This window comes from Ptychodera flava, chromosome 13 (genome assembly GCF_041260155.1).
Source record: "Ptychodera flava strain L36383 chromosome 13, AS_Pfla_20210202, whole genome shotgun sequence".
Lineage (NCBI taxonomy): Eukaryota > Metazoa > Hemichordata > Enteropneusta > Ptychoderidae > Ptychodera > Ptychodera flava.
In genome coordinates, this window is record NC_091940.1 from 20,111,870 (window position 1) to 20,129,397 (window position 17,528).

Here is a 17,528-nt window from a genome sequence, read left to right on the forward strand (position 1 = left end):
TAGATAAAAATCATAAATGACCTGCCCTTTAAAACAATACTCGTCGACAGACTTTACCAAAAACCCATAGGGCACGATATTGGACCATGTATACTATACCTTTATAAAACGGTAGAGCAAGACTGGTTGGAGGTATTTGAATATTCTCGTGAACACACAGTAACCTTTATGATAATATTTAAATCGATACACTTAATTGTCTCGTCTCACGAAATATACATCCTGACGCTGTGAAAAACCTCAGTTGTGTGCTCGTCGGCCAGACACATTATTACCAATGTCCAGATGTCGGTCTTGTACTGCGCTTTGGGGTCAAACGTCGCTGTTATTTAATCATATAAATTATACCTGCCAATGCTCACTTAGTACTCAGTATCAACTGGATGGATAATAAATAATGCCTGGTCAAATGACCCAGTTCAAATGGCAAAGGTTATCTGTGATCATTTTCCAGACGCTTGTGCATAACCTTATTGCGACGCCCATCCACTGGGAGGGCACGATTCAAGAATACTTGTCCCTTTAGTGTACCACAAGAGTAAACTGTTCAGACGACATAGATTACGCACAGCTGTACGGAAATTCAGAACACCATGGCCGACTCCAGCCTGCAAACTGCAGCTGAAAAAGACAAGGGCAGGTTCATGAAGTTTTATCAGGATGGCGACATGGACTCGCTTGCCGAGCTGTACACGGAAAACTGCAGATTGATGGCCCCAGGAACAGATGTGAAGCTGGGCCGTAAAGGTAGGTTTTGCTCACACTTGGGTGAAGTACGTACCAGTCTTAACCTCTTGATCTTGACATTTCTCCCTACACAATTAACTTAACAAAGGGCAACCAGTGGAATGTCAAAGTGTATTTGTCTGTCCAGACAACTCACTGGTCAACGTAAAAGATATTTTGTGCGTGGACCATCAAGATAGCTTCCTACTGTTATTTCTACAAGCATAAATTATACTATGTCTACATAGGCAGAGCTTGTCGACCAGCTGTTTGAACATCTTGTTAAGTAAACATACAGGGGTAATAGGGCAGTCATGAATGCACTTGACGTTTCATGTACTTCTGGAAGTTGAAAAAATTGCAGTGCACAAAAATAATGCTAATCAAACAAATTAAGCTGTCAACAACAAGTGCAGCAACAAGTGTACCCTGTGCTCTGATAACATGCATTTGGGCCATGGTACGAACAGACTCCTATTTAATTAGTGAACTCTATTACCAGAGCTCGTAACTTATAGTATGCCATACTATGAACTTTCTTACCTGAGGTTCACCTTTTCCTGCGTTGTCGACAAAACAGAAGAATGAAGTCCCCACATTTCTTTATTTTCCCTCGAAAACAAACAAGACCCTAGAGGAGATATGCAAATATACTAACAAAGACTCTACCGAACACTAGCTTTGCATATTAATCGAAAGCAACATTTATCTGTCATGTAATATAGACTAGTCTACAAGAAAGATTTCAAAGTAAAGACCAAGAAGCGGCAAACGAAATCAGGGTTAGAAGAAACACTGAAGGAAAGAAAAGATAATGCAGCTATTAAGAGATGGATGTTTAGCAATATTCACCTCTAATTAAAAAAAATCGTTATCAACCATTTCAAAGATCCACTGGTCGATCCTAGATACTCGCGGCAGAAGAAAATGCAATTACAATTGTCTCGAAATATCGAAATGCCATGTATTCGAATGTAAAAATAAGTTTGTGTTGACGTAGTGTCCAATGTTTTATTATTGACAGTCTAGTCAATGTACAAACGGTGATACATTTGTAGCCGAGTCGATGTACAAACGGTGATACATTTGTAGAAGAAAAAAGACATCCTAAAAAGCCGGAGAACAAAGACGACGAGAATATTATCAAAAGCTACAGTTATCGTCCCTTTATAAAGGGTCAGTAGTTGTAACTTTTGATGATTTTATTTTACTATCTTTGTTTTGAGTGTCAACTACAGTTTCTTGTTCTGCTCCCTGAAGCATGTTGAGATACACAGTATTCAGCTTGTCATTTAATCCGTACGTGTGTAAACTGAATTGTTATTTTACAAGTGAATTGTTGTCCAGACTACAATTCAAATGTAAACAATAACAGCTAGTACTTTCGACATGTATTGACGCTGCACTGGCAAGCTAAACATGTGTAGTAACATGCTTTTGAGAGTAAAACGAGAACTTGTTATTTACACACGAAACAAGAATCGTGAAAAACAATCATTCAAAGTTACAGTCACTCGGCCTCTAAAGAGTAAGCCTTCATCGCCATTCGTTTCCACACAGCTGTCGCACAACTCATGCGCACTATGAAGGCCAAGGGCGTCGCAAGAATTGACGTGAAAACCGAAGAAGTTTCCCTGGTCGGAGAGTATGGATATCGTATGGGCAAGTACTCCTTGGTCATGGAAGACGGCACTATCCATGACACTGGGAAATCCATGGCAGTGTTGAAGAAAGTGGACGGCGTTTATAAAATACACAATGATGTATTTAATAGTGACGACAAACATACATCAACGATGTTCTGTGAAGCTTGATTAGGCGATCGCTTATGTCTTAATGTGATATTCATCGAAACAAGGCCTGGTCGTCCTCATGGAATAAATGAATTTCACTAATATACACTACTGTACCCAGTTCTTTTCGTGATGGCATTGGGAGACTTTGGGGTGGTGCAACGTTATTAACAACAGTTATCCCTTCAAATTTGCGAATGGTAAAAATGTTTCTGTATTGGTCAATGTGCAAATGTTCTATGCCGTTGAAAATGTCTGACTTATAAACGTACATTTATGAAAAAAGTAACATTTCCATTCTGTATGTATGTATGTATGTATGTATGTATGTATGTATGTATGTATGTATGTATGTATGTATGTATGTATGTATGTATGTATGTATGTATGTATGTATGTATGTATGTATGTATGTATGTATGTGTGTGTGTATGGATGCATGCATGCATGCATGGATTGATGGATGGATTGATGGATGGATGGGTTGATGTATACATGTATGGATTTGTGTATTATATAGTTTCTCAACTTATCATAATAATTATTGTTGTGATCAATATCTTCCTTGACTTGTGACCACAAAAATATAAGGTTTACAACAGGGAAAAGCAATAGAAATACATCATTGCTATACACTCCAATAGATTTATATAAAATTAAGTTTACATCGGTGGTTTTGGATTGTGAGCCACATTACTCTAATGAATTTTCAAACTCTTCCGGTTGAAAGGGTCAGATGGCACCTAATGAAACGAACAATTGTATCTGTTGACTTTACATATGCAAATGATGTAGCTGATTAGGCTGATTTTCCTTTTAGAGACCACAGAGTAAACGCAATCAATTCAGACCTTCAAGTCATCAATTGGTTATTGAAGAAAACCTCTCAAGGAAAATATTTGTGTTTTATAAAGGGGATATCACAGAAGTTATGAAAAATGTTTGTTTTTAGGTACGAAAGTGGAGGTCATTCACTTTGACATCTGACAAATATGTCCACTTTGCTATTATTATGCAAAATATGCCATAAGGTCGTGTACCTGTTACCTATCACCTAGTGACCAATACGTCAAGAAGTTATAAACAACATCATAAAATGGTATTGATATTGACGTATTGGGTCTTAAAAAGTTTTAAGAATCCAAACTGCCAAAAGGACAAGTGTAATCTGCGGTCTATGATTTTTTAACACAAACTGCATTTTAATGTTTATGGAAGGAATATCCATAGGGAAAAATAGCATATCAGCTACCCCAGGGCCTATTCTTCAACGTGTTGGTGGTAAATTTTGATAAATCACTTGCAGCGGGTTGTGATTGTTAAAGGCTGGTGATAGCATGACGTTTGAGTTTTGTTTAATTTGTAATATTAAACATTTTGATTTGTGGTACATTCATGTCTAACACTCAGACGCTATTTCAATCAGATATAGATGACGTTTTCTTATTGAGTCTATGGGGAGGTTTAAGTGTAAGTAAGAACATAAAAGCGAAATATATGAATTTTTTACTTTAAAACTTTGTAATTGTGACAGACATCACCATCACCATCAAATTAAGAGAAACAGGTGCTTGCTTGTGTACAGTCTATCCTGTCATACTTCTTGGCTCTCTGCCGCTTTCAGTGGAGTTAGGCTAGTTGTCTTACCGGGTACAATATCTTTGGTAGGATTTCTGTTAGCATGTGCCACATTGTATTGTAATAAAATTGCCCGATAGTCCGTCAAGAATTGGCGCACCACGCCATTAAAAGCTATTGTTTTTGATCTCATGTTTGCAGTCGGTGTCGTCATCCTGAGTGTTTTTTTTGCATCAGGTTTGTCAAAATAAGTATGCATAATATAAATGTGCTATGCTTGTACTTGCGTACATTATAATGTGAAAGCCTAAACATTTTGATCAAGGTTCCTCAAATCAAGAACAAAAATCAGGAATGACTTGCTGAAAGTGAAAAATACATACAAAAAGACAGAAATGTGCTTGTGTTCAGACTATAGTTATACTTCAGAGAATGTGAATATAAACATGAAAAGAATCACCTCTGTTTTCCATGATACAATTGTACTCTGAACTAAGGCATTTCGACTTGGTGAACGTTTTCGAAAAAAGTGACCTGTCTTTGTGTCCGTTAATTAAGCGTGACCCGCTTTCAAATTCTTTTGAGCTTTGCTGGCCAAAGTCTGGCCTTCCGTCTATACGATAGTTGCCAACAGCTCGTTCTGCATACTGCATAGCTTTATAACAGAGTTGTATAACTCATGGATTTCGAGATGTTACTGAAACTGCTTAAAGGACTTGAGGACCAGTCGAAACTTTTCAATGAAGACGACACATAAAATTAATAAGGATTAAGTGCTCCTTTTTAATGAAATGCTAAACTTTTTAAACTCTATATCTTTTGGCTGAGGGGGTCATTTGTTTGAGTAACGGAGACTGAAGAGGGTCATATAAACATTTGTGTGCGATAGCAATCAAGGGAGCTTTGTGTGTGATAGTAATCAAGGGAGGGTCATGTATTCAGTTTTTCAAATGCAACAGGTTGCAGCTTTTATTAGTAATGCTGCTCAGTAGTCCCCGGGAGTTGTTGACCTCAGGAGAGTTCATCCAGGAACGTTGAGGTAAAAGGTCAGCAACTGAAGGCATCTGACGGAACTCAAAATGGCCGACTCAGAAGTGGCGGCAGCGATTGACAGTGTCAATGAGAAGATGATGAAGTTTTATAATGAAGGCGACATGAAGTCAGTATCAGAGCTATACACGGAAGATTGTAAATTCATGCCCCCGGGAAAAGAGATCTTGAGAGGACGCAAAGGTACCGTGACATGCTTTTGCAAAGTATGACGTGCTATTAAAATCCTCAGAGAGTCGATAAACCTGAGACTAATACGGTTTTGAAATTTTACATACGTGGTGCATCAATTAAGACGTGATTAAATACCCATGCCCAGCTTTGTCTGGTGAAAAGTTTATACATAGAGTAAAAGTGTAAATTTAACGAAATTTAAATTTACGGTTATGGAATGTTGCATATGTAAGCTTAAGTCTTTGAGTGCCAAAGTCAATTTTTGTCGCCTTTGTAAAATATACCCCGGTCATTTTTTTCAGATTTTTTTCAAAATTTGAGTTTTACCCGCAGACGATAAAATCTGATGTCTATTCGGTCTAAAATTATCCAAAAAATACAGAAAGATTCATAAAAATTTGTAAAATATTGCACTGAAATTTTGATTGGAAAAACAACAGCACTCAAAGCGTTATATTGTACCGAAAACGGACTTTGCTCTGACCAAGTTCGAACCCTAGTTGTGTCATCAGGCGATCTTCGAACAGAGGATATAGTGCATAGGAACTGTCCTTTGAACAATATTACACACGCCTAGCATTGCATTTTGCAATAGGTTGAACAGTAATAACAAAAAATACTGCATACTTCAAACGCAGCTGAACAACAAGTGGCCACGTAACAGAATTCTGATGCTCCTAAGTTATTGATTAAGTTGATTGAACTTTTATTTAAGAAGTGTTGACTTTATTTCGTTTTGGTACAAATATTGAAAGGTGGTTTAAAGTAATATACAATTGTATTGAAAGTTGCATAATTAATTAAGGGTGGGTGTCCGAGTTTTTCATCTGAGGGGTACATCAGTGATGCCGATTTAGTGCACAGTTGTTTATTCTTTGCGTTGAAACATTGGCATGCAAAATAAGATAGTCCCTAGAAATTGAAGGCATTGAAATACCTTAATGACATAACAGTTTTATTGATGAAATAACAATTGTTGTCAAAAATGAGCAATCTGTGAAAATGTTTCAGAAATTATGGAAAATTGTGAAAGTCGGTCAGGTTTAAAAATGAATCAAGATGAAACAAAAGGGACTTTGATTGGAAGTCTTAAAAACTCTTAAAGGTGTTTTTGCGAGATAAAAAAGCCAACAGAACAAATCAAAGTAATTGGAGTATTTGTGGGTTATGACAAGGAGAAATGCAAAAGGTTAAATTGGCACTCAGAATAATAGAATCTATAAAACACATTATTTCTGGGAAATGCGAAATCTGACGCTCTTTTAGAAAACATTAATTATAAAAAAAATTGGATAATCAAATCTCTTGTATTTAACAGTGGTGTTGAGTGTATAAAAGTAAAATTTATTCATGATATTTTGACGAAAAACGTCGAAAAAAGTGCAATTTCAGCTTGGTAATTGGAATATTACAATTTTGATGAAAACAAGTTATGGATGTTAGCTAAGAAAATCATCCAAGAAACGAAGTTACATTCTTTTCATAGGAAATCTACGATACGATGAGTGCAATTCTCCCTTTCATGCTATTCATGTAAAGCGTGTGATACATATAAACATCGATATTGGGACTGTAAGCTTATAGTTCCTAAGTTTACGACAAAGTATGTTCAAAATATATTGAGGAAAAATACAAAGTTTCAATCTATCACTGAATTTGAAAATTATTGTAGGTGTTTAACTGAAAATGAAAGTGGGTAAATTAGTATATTTAATTATTTCAATTGGAAAATGGGAGATACATAAATACAATACTTGCAATTTCAAGTACCCCATTCCATCCACAATAATGATGAAAATGAACTAGCACAATATATTACGGTTTTATGAGTTGTTTTATGTTGAAATATCATTTTATACATCGTACGTTAAAATGTGAATACTACTTGTTTTGATCTGTAGAAAATCAGTGTCAATTAAACATGTAAACCAAAAAAGAATTATTATGATGAGCTCACCGGCTATTACTTTGAGAATGGTCATTCCAAAAAGGACTTTTTTTGAACGTTTATATACTCTCGGGTCTTCAATGAAAGTCTTTTTTATACTAAATAACACGATTAGAACTAATTTTGGAGAATTGGATCTCTATATTGTTCAAATGTCTCAAAAGTGTTAGGTGCCCTATTGCTTAATGTTGCAATATTACAAATCACTCATAAAAACAAGTGTATAACTTTAAAAGGAACGCAGATGAGTTTACGTTTGTAGATTAAACCGACATTTCTTCAACATTCAATTATCCAAAATTAGTTCAAATCGTGTTTACATATTAATTTGTTTCATTTTTAGCTGTCGAGGAGGTTTTGCAGAATATGAAGGATTCAGGAGCGGCGAAAGCTTTCTTTAAATCAATGGAAAGCACAAGCTTCGGTGATTATGCCTACGATTGGTGTACCTACACCCTATTCAAAGAGGACGGCACGGTTCTTGACAAGGGCAAAGGTCTGGCAATCTGGAAAAAAGTTGACGGCGACTATTACTACCACGTTGACCTCATCAACAGTAGTCTATAAAGCTAACATGATGATACTCCTAACCACTGTTGACTGTAGGCATGCATCCTACTGAAATTCTGCATAGGGATGAATTAGCCCATTCAACTTCGAAACCTCACGAAGAAAAAACATTCATTGACCTTCCTTCGCAGAGAATCGGGAAAGACGGCGTTTGGGATCACTATAAAGATCAACACCAGTTTGAAATTCATTATGAGTGTACTTCTCAAAGTTCTCTGTCTGTCTCTCTGTCTGTCTGTCTCTGTCCCCCTTCTCTCTCCCTCTCTCTTTCTCTTCCTGCGTTGGCCTTTAGTGAAGGACAGTAAAAACACATTTCAGGCTATTTCCACAATTGAAAAATGCCATATTAATTTTCTAAAGACCAAGGATGTCAAACATTGTTTATCATCAGCACCGTCTCCAATAGAGCCTCTCTTATCTGACAATTTGTTGACGTCTTCCACGATGTCTACGTTTTCTGCGACATATACAAGTTTGTACAACCTTCCGGAAATAGCCATGGTGCTAGAATCCACACCGAAATAGCGCGGTTCTTGTTCTTGGGATCACTTGGGATCACTTCATGTTCTTGTCATATACATCTGCTTTTTTGTCTTCCTGAGAGCTGTACGTCTCGATACTGAGCTACTGATTTAAAGGCTAATTTGCACATTCTATGTAAATTCAATCATAACAGTCAGCCCATACTGTGTATTTGTCAAACAATCAGGTACTCGGGAGTGAACCCGATTAGTTGCTAGACAACTATTTTTCACTCTCGTTTCCCAGACATGTCGTGATACTTTATATGACTGTTTTTGTAAGTGTTTTTTTTCACACTTTGGAATGGGAATAAAGCATTATTATAATTAATTTCCAGGTCGAATAAAATTGATTGTAGGACCTGTCCACGTGGGTACGTCTGCTACCCTTATTTCGAAATAATTTTCGATCATGACATCTTGGTATTTGTTCCTTACCTAGTAGAACCAAAAACATATTTCTTTGTACCAAGGCACTCTAGCATCAGTGACTGAGTTCCACAGTCACATGTTAATGGAGTTACGTTGTGACTGTAATGGTTTGAGTGTGTTTGTACAGGTCGGAAATGCAGCCATGCTAATGAAGACATGGTGTAGAGAGCGTTGAAGAAGATAAAGCCTCCATGCTCATTTAACAATCTCTGAATAAGATTGAACAAGATCTGCTATTAATTAATTTTCTATAAAGTACAGCGTTGCACTTTTTGCGCATAGTGGTATTGCTGTCCTTTTAGTGACATAATGTCATCTTTGCAGAAAGGTAAACGATATATATGTTGATGTACTCATTTGTGGTACAAAAAAGGCAACCTTTCTGAACATTAAGCTGTTTTGCGCACAGGCTGTAACGCCCGGCCATAATGCAAGAGCACGATCAGGAGGACTTTAAAACTTACTTTGCGTTGATAGAGCTAATTCAGTACCGACTCACTGCTTCCCTCAATGAAGTAGAACCAACATACGACATGTATCCAAGTTGTATAGCTGAAAACTCGTGATATATTGGAAGTTTCCACCAGTAACAAGCGTATAGGGTTTGCTCGTTCTTAAAGGGGCAGTCCCCAATCCGTGGTTATTCCTATATGTTCTTGTTACATTAAGTCTTTGCATGGTCTTTGTTTTCAATTGAAGTTGTTTCAGATTGTCAATTTGCTGTAACAGTTACATAAAGCTGCTAAATGTCCCGCCGTTTTAAACAATTCGCGTTGATACAGTTTAAATACGAAAAACTCACAGGGTACGATATATTGTACGAAGTATACTTCACCTGTATATACATGTACATAGCGGCAGAGTAAGACTGGTTTGAGGTATTTGAATATTCAAGCGACCATACAGTAAATTAACTTTATGATAATATTTGAATTTGAACCAATGATAATTAATACACTTTAAATGAAAAAGTCGGAGCCGTCGCGCTTTGCGAAATATACATACTAACACTTTAAAAAACGTGAGTGGTGCATGGGCTCGCAGGCGGGACATTTGTATTACAACCTATGTCAAGATGTCGATCTTGCATTGCGTTAGGGGGTCAGAAGTTGCTGTTATTTAGGATATAAATCATAAGTGGCGATGGTCACTCAGTACCCAGTATCAACTGGATGTATAATAGATAATACCTTGTCAAATGACTCGGTTCAAGTGGCAAAGGTTAACTGAGATTATTTTCAACAGACACTTCTGCAAAACCTTATTGCAAAGCCCATCCACTAGGAGAGTACGATTCAAGAATTCTTTGTTCTTTTACTGAAACACGCGAGTATACTTTTCAGACGACGTAGATTACTCACAGCTGTACGGAAACTCAGAACACCATGGCCGACTCCAGCCTGCAAACTGCAGCCGAAAAAGACGAGGGAATGTTCATCAAGTTCTATCAGGATGGCGACATGGACTCGATTGCCCAGCTGTACACGGAAAATTGCAGATTGATGGCCCCCGGAACAGATGTGAAGCTGGGCCGTAAAGGTAGGTTTTGCTCACACCTAGGTGAAGTTCGTACATGTACTTGTCTTAACCTCTTGATCTTGTAAAGGTAACAAAGGGCGACAACCATTGGAAGATGTCAGTGTGTTTGTTTGTCAGGATAAGTCACTGCTCAACTTAAAAGATATTTTGTGCGTGGACCATCAAAACTACTTCGTAGTGTCTTTTTTCCTACCTCCATGGTACTGTTATTTCTACAAGCATGGATTATGTGTGCATAGGTAGAGCATGTCGCCCAGCCGTTTGTATATCGTGTATGTTAGGTAAACATACAGGGGTAGAGAGACAGTCATTATTATACTTGACGTTTCATGCACGTCTGAGAGTTGAACAAAACGAATTGGACAAAAATAATGCTGAACAAACATAGCTGTCGACAACTTCAGCAAAAACCGTACTTCGTACTCTAGTGACATGGTCCGTGGTACGGATGACTCCAATTTAATTAAACAGGAACTTCCCCTATAAAAGGCGGATTATCGTAAATCTATGCAAATGTGAAAACGTCATGCTACTGATCATGATTGGATGTGCCATGTTTGGTCCCAGAATCCGTTAATTTTGCCATATAGGCGTTCATTGTCATTGGATCTTGCGTCTCTAAACTTGAGTCGAAAATAAACTGAAAAATGTTTCGTTTTTTGTCGGAGAACGCATTTGTCTCAAAATGACCCCTTTGCATATGACACGAAAGTACCCATCATGATTATTAAAATTTATCATACGGTCAGAGCGATGCTATGAGAATTTAAAAACTCCTCCAAGTGTGCGCAAATGGTTGCGTTATATGTAATCCCCTTATTGCGCACCCTCGGTCCTGTAACTTCCCGTTAAACGAACTCTATTCAGTCTATTTTACCAGAGCGCGTAACTAGTATGCCATATTGTGAACTTTTCACCTGAGGTTCGCATTTTCTTTCTTTGTCGACAAAACAGAAGAATGAAGTCCCAGCATTTCTTTAATTTTCCCTCGAAAACAAAGAAGACCCTAGAGGAGATATGCAAATGTAATAACAAAGACTCTACCGAGCACTGGCTTTGCATATTAATGATAGAAACATTTTCATATAGACTCATCGTTCTAAAGGTTTCAAAGAAAAGACCAAGAAGCGACAAGTGAAATCAGGGTCAGAGAATGTGTAGAAGAAACACTGGGAGGAAAGAAAAAATAATTCAGCGTATTAAGAGATGAATGTTTAGCAATATTCACCTCTAATTTAAAAAAAAATCTTTATCAACCACTGCAAAGATCCACCGGTCGATCCCAGATACTCGCGACAGAGGAAAAGTACAAACATCACACGTCTCGATATATCGAAATATCATGTGTTCTAATGTAAAAAACAGTTTGTATTTATGTTAATGTCCAATGTTTTATTGTTGACAGCCCAACTGATGTTCAAACGGTGATACATTTTTGGAAGAACAAAGATGCTCTAAAAAAACAAAGAATAAAAACGAAATTTATGAAAAGTTACAGTTACTGCCCTTAAAGGGCCAGTAGCTGTAACTTTTGATGATTTTTCCCCACTTTTGTTGTTTTGAGTGTCAACTACAGTTTCTTGCTTTACTCCCTGAAGCATGTTGAGATACACAGTGCTAAGCTTGTCTACTCAGCTTGTACACGCGTAAACTGAATTCTTATTGTTTACAAATGAATTCTTGTCCTGACTAGAATTCAAATCTAAACTAAAACAGTGCTTTCGACATTTATGGACGCTGCACTGGCAAGCTAAACACGTGTATTTACATGTTTTGGGGAGTAAAACAAGTATTTGCGATTTAAACACGAAACAACAATAGTGAAAAAATCAATCAATGTTACAGTCACTCGCCCTCTATAAAGCAAGCCTTCACAACCATTCGTTTCCACACAGCTGTCGCACAACTCATGCGAACTGTCAAGGCCAAGGGCGTCGCAAGAGTCGACGTGAAAACCGAAGAAGTTTCTCTGGTCGGAGAGTATGGATATCGTATGGGCAAGTACTCCATAGTCATGGAAGACGGAACTATCCATGACACTGGGAGTTCCATGATGGTGTTGAAGAAAGAGGACGGCGTTTATAAAATACACAGTGATGTATTTAGCAGTGACGATAAACATACATCAACGTTGTTCCGTGAAACTTGATAAGGCGATCGCTTATGTCTTAATGTGATATTCATCGAAAGAAGGCCTGACAAAATTTTCGTCCTCATCGAATAATTGCATTTCACTAATATACAACAGTTCTTCTCGTGATGGCCACGGGATTTTTTTTTCGGAGGGGGGTGCAATGTTATTAACAACACTTATTCTCCAAATTTGCAAATGGTAAAAATGTTTCTGTATTGATCAGTGTGCAAATATTCTATACCATTTAAAAAGTCTGACTTTTCTCTTAAACGTAGAGGTAACAAAATTGTATGTATGTATGTATGTATGTATGTATGTATGTATGTATGTATGTATGTATGTATGTATGTATGTATGTATGTATGTATGTATGTATGTATGTATGTATGTATGTATGTCGTACATACGTACGTGCGCACGTACGAGCGCGCGCACGTACGTAAGCGTGCATGCATGAACGAAATTATGTATGGATGGATGGATGGATTAGTTGATGTATTCATGTATTAATTTGTGTATTGTACATCTTCTAAAAAGTCTAAAAAGCAACTTTTCATGATTATTTCTATTGTGAACAATATCTTCCTTGACTTCTGACCACAAAATGGATTACAACGGGGATAAGCAACAGCCAGAGAAACACATCATTGCTTACCCTCCAATAGCTTTATTTTAAAGTAATTTTACGTCAGTGGTTTTGAAGTGTGAGCCACAGTGCTCCTAATGAATTGTCAAGCTCTTCCCGGTTGAATGGTTCTGATTGTACTTATGAACAATTCTTTATGTGTTGTCTTTACTTATGAGGATGACGTAGCCGATTGAGCTGATTTTTCATTAGAGGCCACAGAGTAAACTCAACCAAATCAGATTTACTATCTTCAATGGACTACGGAAGAAAAACCTCTACAAAAAACCCTTCTTGTTTCATAACGGGGATATCATGGAAGTAATGAAAATGTTTGTTTTTAGGTACGAAAGTGGAGGCCATTCGCTTTGACATGTGACAAATATGTCAACTATGCTATTATTATGCAAAATATGCCATAAGGTTGTGTACCTGTTACCTTTCACCTAGTGACCAATACGTCAAGAAGTTATAAACAATACCATAAAATGGTATTGATATTGACGTAGCGGTGTGAGAGGGTCTGATTACGCATGGCATCCTCTAGTACAATAGACGATATGCTGATTTTATATTTCATTGCACGCAAACAACTACTGTAGACAGGTCGAATGTTTACGAACACACTATACAAGCGGCAAAGGGTTGACACCTTAGAGTATGAATCATCATCTATATCCGGAATATCTCTCGCCATGGGAGACGTTTCACGTCACATATGGTGGAGAATCCGGGTATAGCCAGTTGCAGATCGTCGAGATACATTTGAAGGTCTCTGTACTGCTGAGTGGCAGAACGTTTGCCCCTCCTATCATTCAGTGTTTACAGTCAGCGAAGGCAACGCTATGCACTAGCACCATTGTACACATTGTGTGCAATGTGCACATAATCTATTTGGCGGAAGGAGACTGAGTGTATTGTCACTTTTATTATTTTTTATAAGAATAACCAGTTTACAGTTGATAGATATACTTTCTCGGTATTCGTTAGTTTCCGCTGTTCACACCGAGGACACTAATGTATTTGTTGAAATATACCATGATGACTGACATTTAACATTAGCTTACAAACAATATTCAATTAATAACTTTATTCGCAGTATATTACGGACATGAACAATTTTAACTTTTTGTGATACTAATAATACCTTATGATCTCCCTTTGTTGGACACCCTTGTAATTTTATTTTTCGATTCAATTACTACATACTATGGAAGTCCAGTCACGACCTGCGACCTCCAAACTGCTTACATCTTTTATTCTAATTTTTACACGGCAATGAAATATTTTCTTGTGATTGAAACTGGCAATCACATTTCTTTGAAGGCACTCGATCAAATGTAAAATAAGATAAGATGAAATAAAATAAAATACAATAACATACAATAAAATAAACAAAATGACTAAAGAAAAAAAATAACTGAGAATCTACCCACTCCAGAAGGGCTTTGACCAATCGCTTAAAGTTCATGACCAATGACGGACAATCAGCGCTAAGGTCACGAATCACATTAGACGAACGACAACAGATCATACGGAATCCATACTACTGGAGCAAAACAGAAAGGTGTTATCACATTCACTCTGCATAAGGGACAACAAGCAATGGCAGAGGATTTAAAAGTATTTTGTCAGAAACTACAAGATGAGTTTGTTAAACGGTACGGAGCAGGGGACTTCAAGGGACTCTCAGAGCTGTACACTCCAGAATGCAAACTGATGTCAGGCGGGACTGACGTCATGGTTGGACGAGAAGGTAATGCATTTATGTAGCACATTTCAAGACTGTCCTTTTTAAGGTCACATTTTCATGCAAGCCCAAGGCGTTTTGGAGGTCACCTTTCGTATTTAGTAGGCCTATTAAACAGGCTGTCCCTGGCTGAGTAAACTTTCCGATCGACCGATCACTTACTCGATAGGAAAACAACGTTCTTCCTTATCTAGGTCACTCCTTTAACATGCATAGTGTATATGCGTGGAATGTAGGTTGCCATGATACCTACTGCTGCGCATAGAATGCTTTTCAAGCCAGATATTAGTGACCCCTGGACGCAATCTGTTGATTGCTGTCGACACTCGCAGCCCGTTAATGAAATAATGAACTAGTAAAACTACCAGATTTTGCAACCCCTGTCAGTTTGCCACGTCGAATTTTTTTTCGGATGTTTTTGCTTGCATAATAAAATCATGATCAAGACATGCCCCAAGTCCCTGGGCTTATTAATATTATAACAGAGTAAATTGAAGAAATACATTTCCTCAGACTTTTACGTTGATAGTAAGGAGATCGCGAAATTAAATTAAAAGGAATAAATTAAGTTTTTGTAAAAAACAGGTTGTGCAGTCATATTATTTTTGCTTTATGTCATTCAGCAAGGCAAACTCAGGCACTTTTACAGGGAACATTGCAACTGAAAATAATTATAATTTAATATCACATGACAAAATTTACCAAGAGTTTCAATATAAGAAGTGAAGTATTTGGATTATTTTTTACGAGCGCGCTTAACGGCCTGTGGTGCTCATGCCGTCTAAATAAGCACATCAGCATTTCCTGATTGTGAATATTATGTTTCGACTTCATTTTTCGAAATGTTTCGGTATTAAATTCACGAATTTTATCACCTTTTGGTCTCGTTTTTGACCAAACTTTTCTCGTCAGTTTTGAAGACTCGTAACTTCACATGATAGGAACCGATTACAAAACTCCGCTAACAGAACCATCAATGCTTAGTTTACCCTTCGCTAAGTACTAAGCTATTAACCGAAGAAAGGATTCGGATAATACTGTCATCAATGATAGTCGTTTTTACCAGTTATACGCTGATGTGCTAACACACATCGATAGGTCTTGCCACTAGGATTATAGTCATTGGATACCTCCATAAACGAGGTAGGCTGTCAGAAATTGGGCGTCGAAATTTATTGTGTTTTTCTTTTCACTTTTTGAATTTATTTTTATGTGTGTTATATGAAGATTTCATGTGAAGCTAAATGTGTTTGAAGAGATCTTGGTTTCTGATGCACAAAATGCGGCTGGGCCAAAATTTCGGTGACAGAAATTCGGACTCTCGAACTTTTACAATTCTTTGCTGCGATCTACCACTTATGGGGGTTCATTTTAAAGCTTTTGGAGTAAGAAATAATTTTGTGTTAACGTTTTAGTGTTTCGAAATCTAAAATTTTATTTTTCCCTCCAGAGTTAACACAGGGATGGCGGCCATTTTGAATTGCAATGATCGGTAGGCTAAATGTATTGCACTTTGTTTCTCTAGTCCCAAACATTGCGCGGTGACCCGTGATTTTTTATTCTTGATTTGGTAAGTGTGAGGTTGAAAGTTTCATTTAGCAAAGTTTTAGCAAAAGTTTAAGTCTTTCATTTTCGAGACGCATACTACCTTAATTGAAATGAATAGGCACTACCCGGTACCTGCTTTGGCGTCTACTACCATCAGCTGTGTCTTGACTTGTGCCCGGCTCAACAAACTCTCACTCTAAATTATGTTGATTTTGGCTGCAACAGTTCACTTGTTTTGGTCAGAATACCCCAGTGGATGCCAACTTTTCCTGTGATCTAGTGGTCAATTTAATTCAAGGTTATTGTGTTGTAATTCCAATAAATATCGTATCTTTGCATTCAGCAGCTGCTGAGAATCTCTTCAGAGAGTACTACAACGCAGGCGCTGTGGGGACTTCATCGTGCACCGACGAAGCCGGACAGGTCCATGGTGATGAGTGCTTGTATCAACGAGGTCATTTCAAAGTTTACAACGCAGAAGGGAGTGTCCATGACGAGGGTAAATATGTCGTCATATGGAAGAAAATTGACGGAAAATATCTCATCGACATTGACATCTGGAATAGCAACCGTTGAGGGCTTACAACCTCTCGTTGTTAACCGTCCCTCCGTGATGAACGGACGCTTCACTTTCCTATGTACACTTTGAACTTCTTTCAAATTGGTACCAGGTCACATAGACTTACTAGTATGTCATCCAGCGTTTATTGAGAAATGGTGAAATGCAATTCCTTATCCAGAAACCAAGATCTTATGAGCGATAGACGCCATGCGATTGATGCGCCATTCGATGTCGTAGGGAGAGTGAAATAAAATGACAAAACGTATGTGAAGTTAAATTTGTGCAGAACATTTTCATTCGCGGCGCTTTTGGATAAGCAGAAGCAAAGAAAAATCACAATAAAACCTAAAAATCCATGAATTATGCAAAGTGTGCAGTACTTCGTCTTTCTTTTAAAAGATTGCCAGTTGACAGGGCTTATAACATTGATGCACACAATTTGGAGATAGTTAAAGTGATCTAGGACTAGTAGGAGTGACACTAGACACCAAGTTCACTTTTTCAACTCATGTTGTGTCCATTATCACTGATACTCGAAGACTATACTTGGCATGCTAAAAACGTTAGGGAAAAGGTTG

General features: G+C 37.5%; 3 protein-coding genes across 4 annotated transcripts; all 3 read left to right on the forward strand.

Moving 5' to 3' along the window:
• Window positions 1-445: 445 nt before the first annotated feature.
• On the forward strand, window positions 446-2,808 carry LOC139148709 (uncharacterized). The gene is made up of 2 exons (XM_070720185.1): window positions 446-747; window positions 2,287-2,808. The coding sequence occupies exons 1-2, from the start codon at window positions 594-596 to the stop codon at window positions 2,538-2,540; spliced, it is 408 nt and encodes a 135-aa protein (XP_070576286.1). The 5' UTR covers window positions 446-593; the 3' UTR covers window positions 2,541-2,808.
• Window positions 2,809-5,155: 2,347 nt separating this feature from the next.
• On the forward strand, window positions 5,156-8,664 carry LOC139148710 (uncharacterized). The gene is made up of 2 exons (XM_070720186.1): window positions 5,156-5,330; window positions 7,613-8,664. The coding sequence occupies exons 1-2, from the start codon at window positions 5,177-5,179 to the stop codon at window positions 7,834-7,836; spliced, it is 378 nt and encodes a 125-aa protein (XP_070576287.1). The 5' UTR covers window positions 5,156-5,176; the 3' UTR covers window positions 7,837-8,664.
• Window positions 8,665-9,942: 1,278 nt separating this feature from the next.
• LOC139147756 (uncharacterized) lies at window positions 9,943-17,528 on the forward strand. Of its 2 annotated transcripts, XM_070718950.1 has the most exons (3): window positions 9,943-10,331; window positions 12,227-14,846; window positions 16,732-17,528. In XM_070718950.1, exons 2-3 carry the CDS (start codon window positions 14,696-14,698, stop codon window positions 16,962-16,964), a joined length of 384 nt encoding a protein of 127 aa, XP_070575051.1. In that variant the 5' UTR covers window positions 9,943-10,331; window positions 12,227-14,695; the 3' UTR covers window positions 16,965-17,528. The 2 variants fall into 2 exon arrangements, with proteins under 2 accessions (XP_070575051.1, XP_070575050.1); XM_070718949.1 differs by lacking the exon at window positions 16,732-17,528 and having other exon boundaries at window positions 12,227-12,719.

What these genes read in the sequence shown, in the direction of transcription:
- LOC139148710 (XM_070720186.1), top strand. Translation starts at nt 5,177, where the DNA reads ATGGCCGACTCAGAAGTGGCGGCAGCGATTGACAGTGTCAATGAGAAG. An exon ending in GATCTTGAGAGGACGCAAAG is followed by an intron (nt 5,331 to 7,612) that starts GTACCGTGACAT and finishes TTTCATTTTTAG; the next exon opens with CTGTCGAGGAGGTTTTGCAG.
- LOC139148709 (XM_070720185.1), top strand. Translation starts at nt 594, where the DNA reads ATGGCCGACTCCAGCCTGCAAACTGCAGCTGAAAAAGACAAGGGCAGG. An exon ending in TGTGAAGCTGGGCCGTAAAG is followed by an intron (nt 748 to 2,286) that starts GTAGGTTTTGCT and finishes GTTTCCACACAG; the next exon opens with CTGTCGCACAACTCATGCGC.
- LOC139147756 (XM_070718949.1), top strand. Translation starts at nt 10,178, where the DNA reads ATGGCCGACTCCAGCCTGCAAACTGCAGCCGAAAAAGACGAGGGAATG. An exon ending in TGTGAAGCTGGGCCGTAAAG is followed by an intron (nt 10,332 to 12,226) that starts GTAGGTTTTGCT and finishes GTTTCCACACAG; the next exon opens with CTGTCGCACAACTCATGCGA.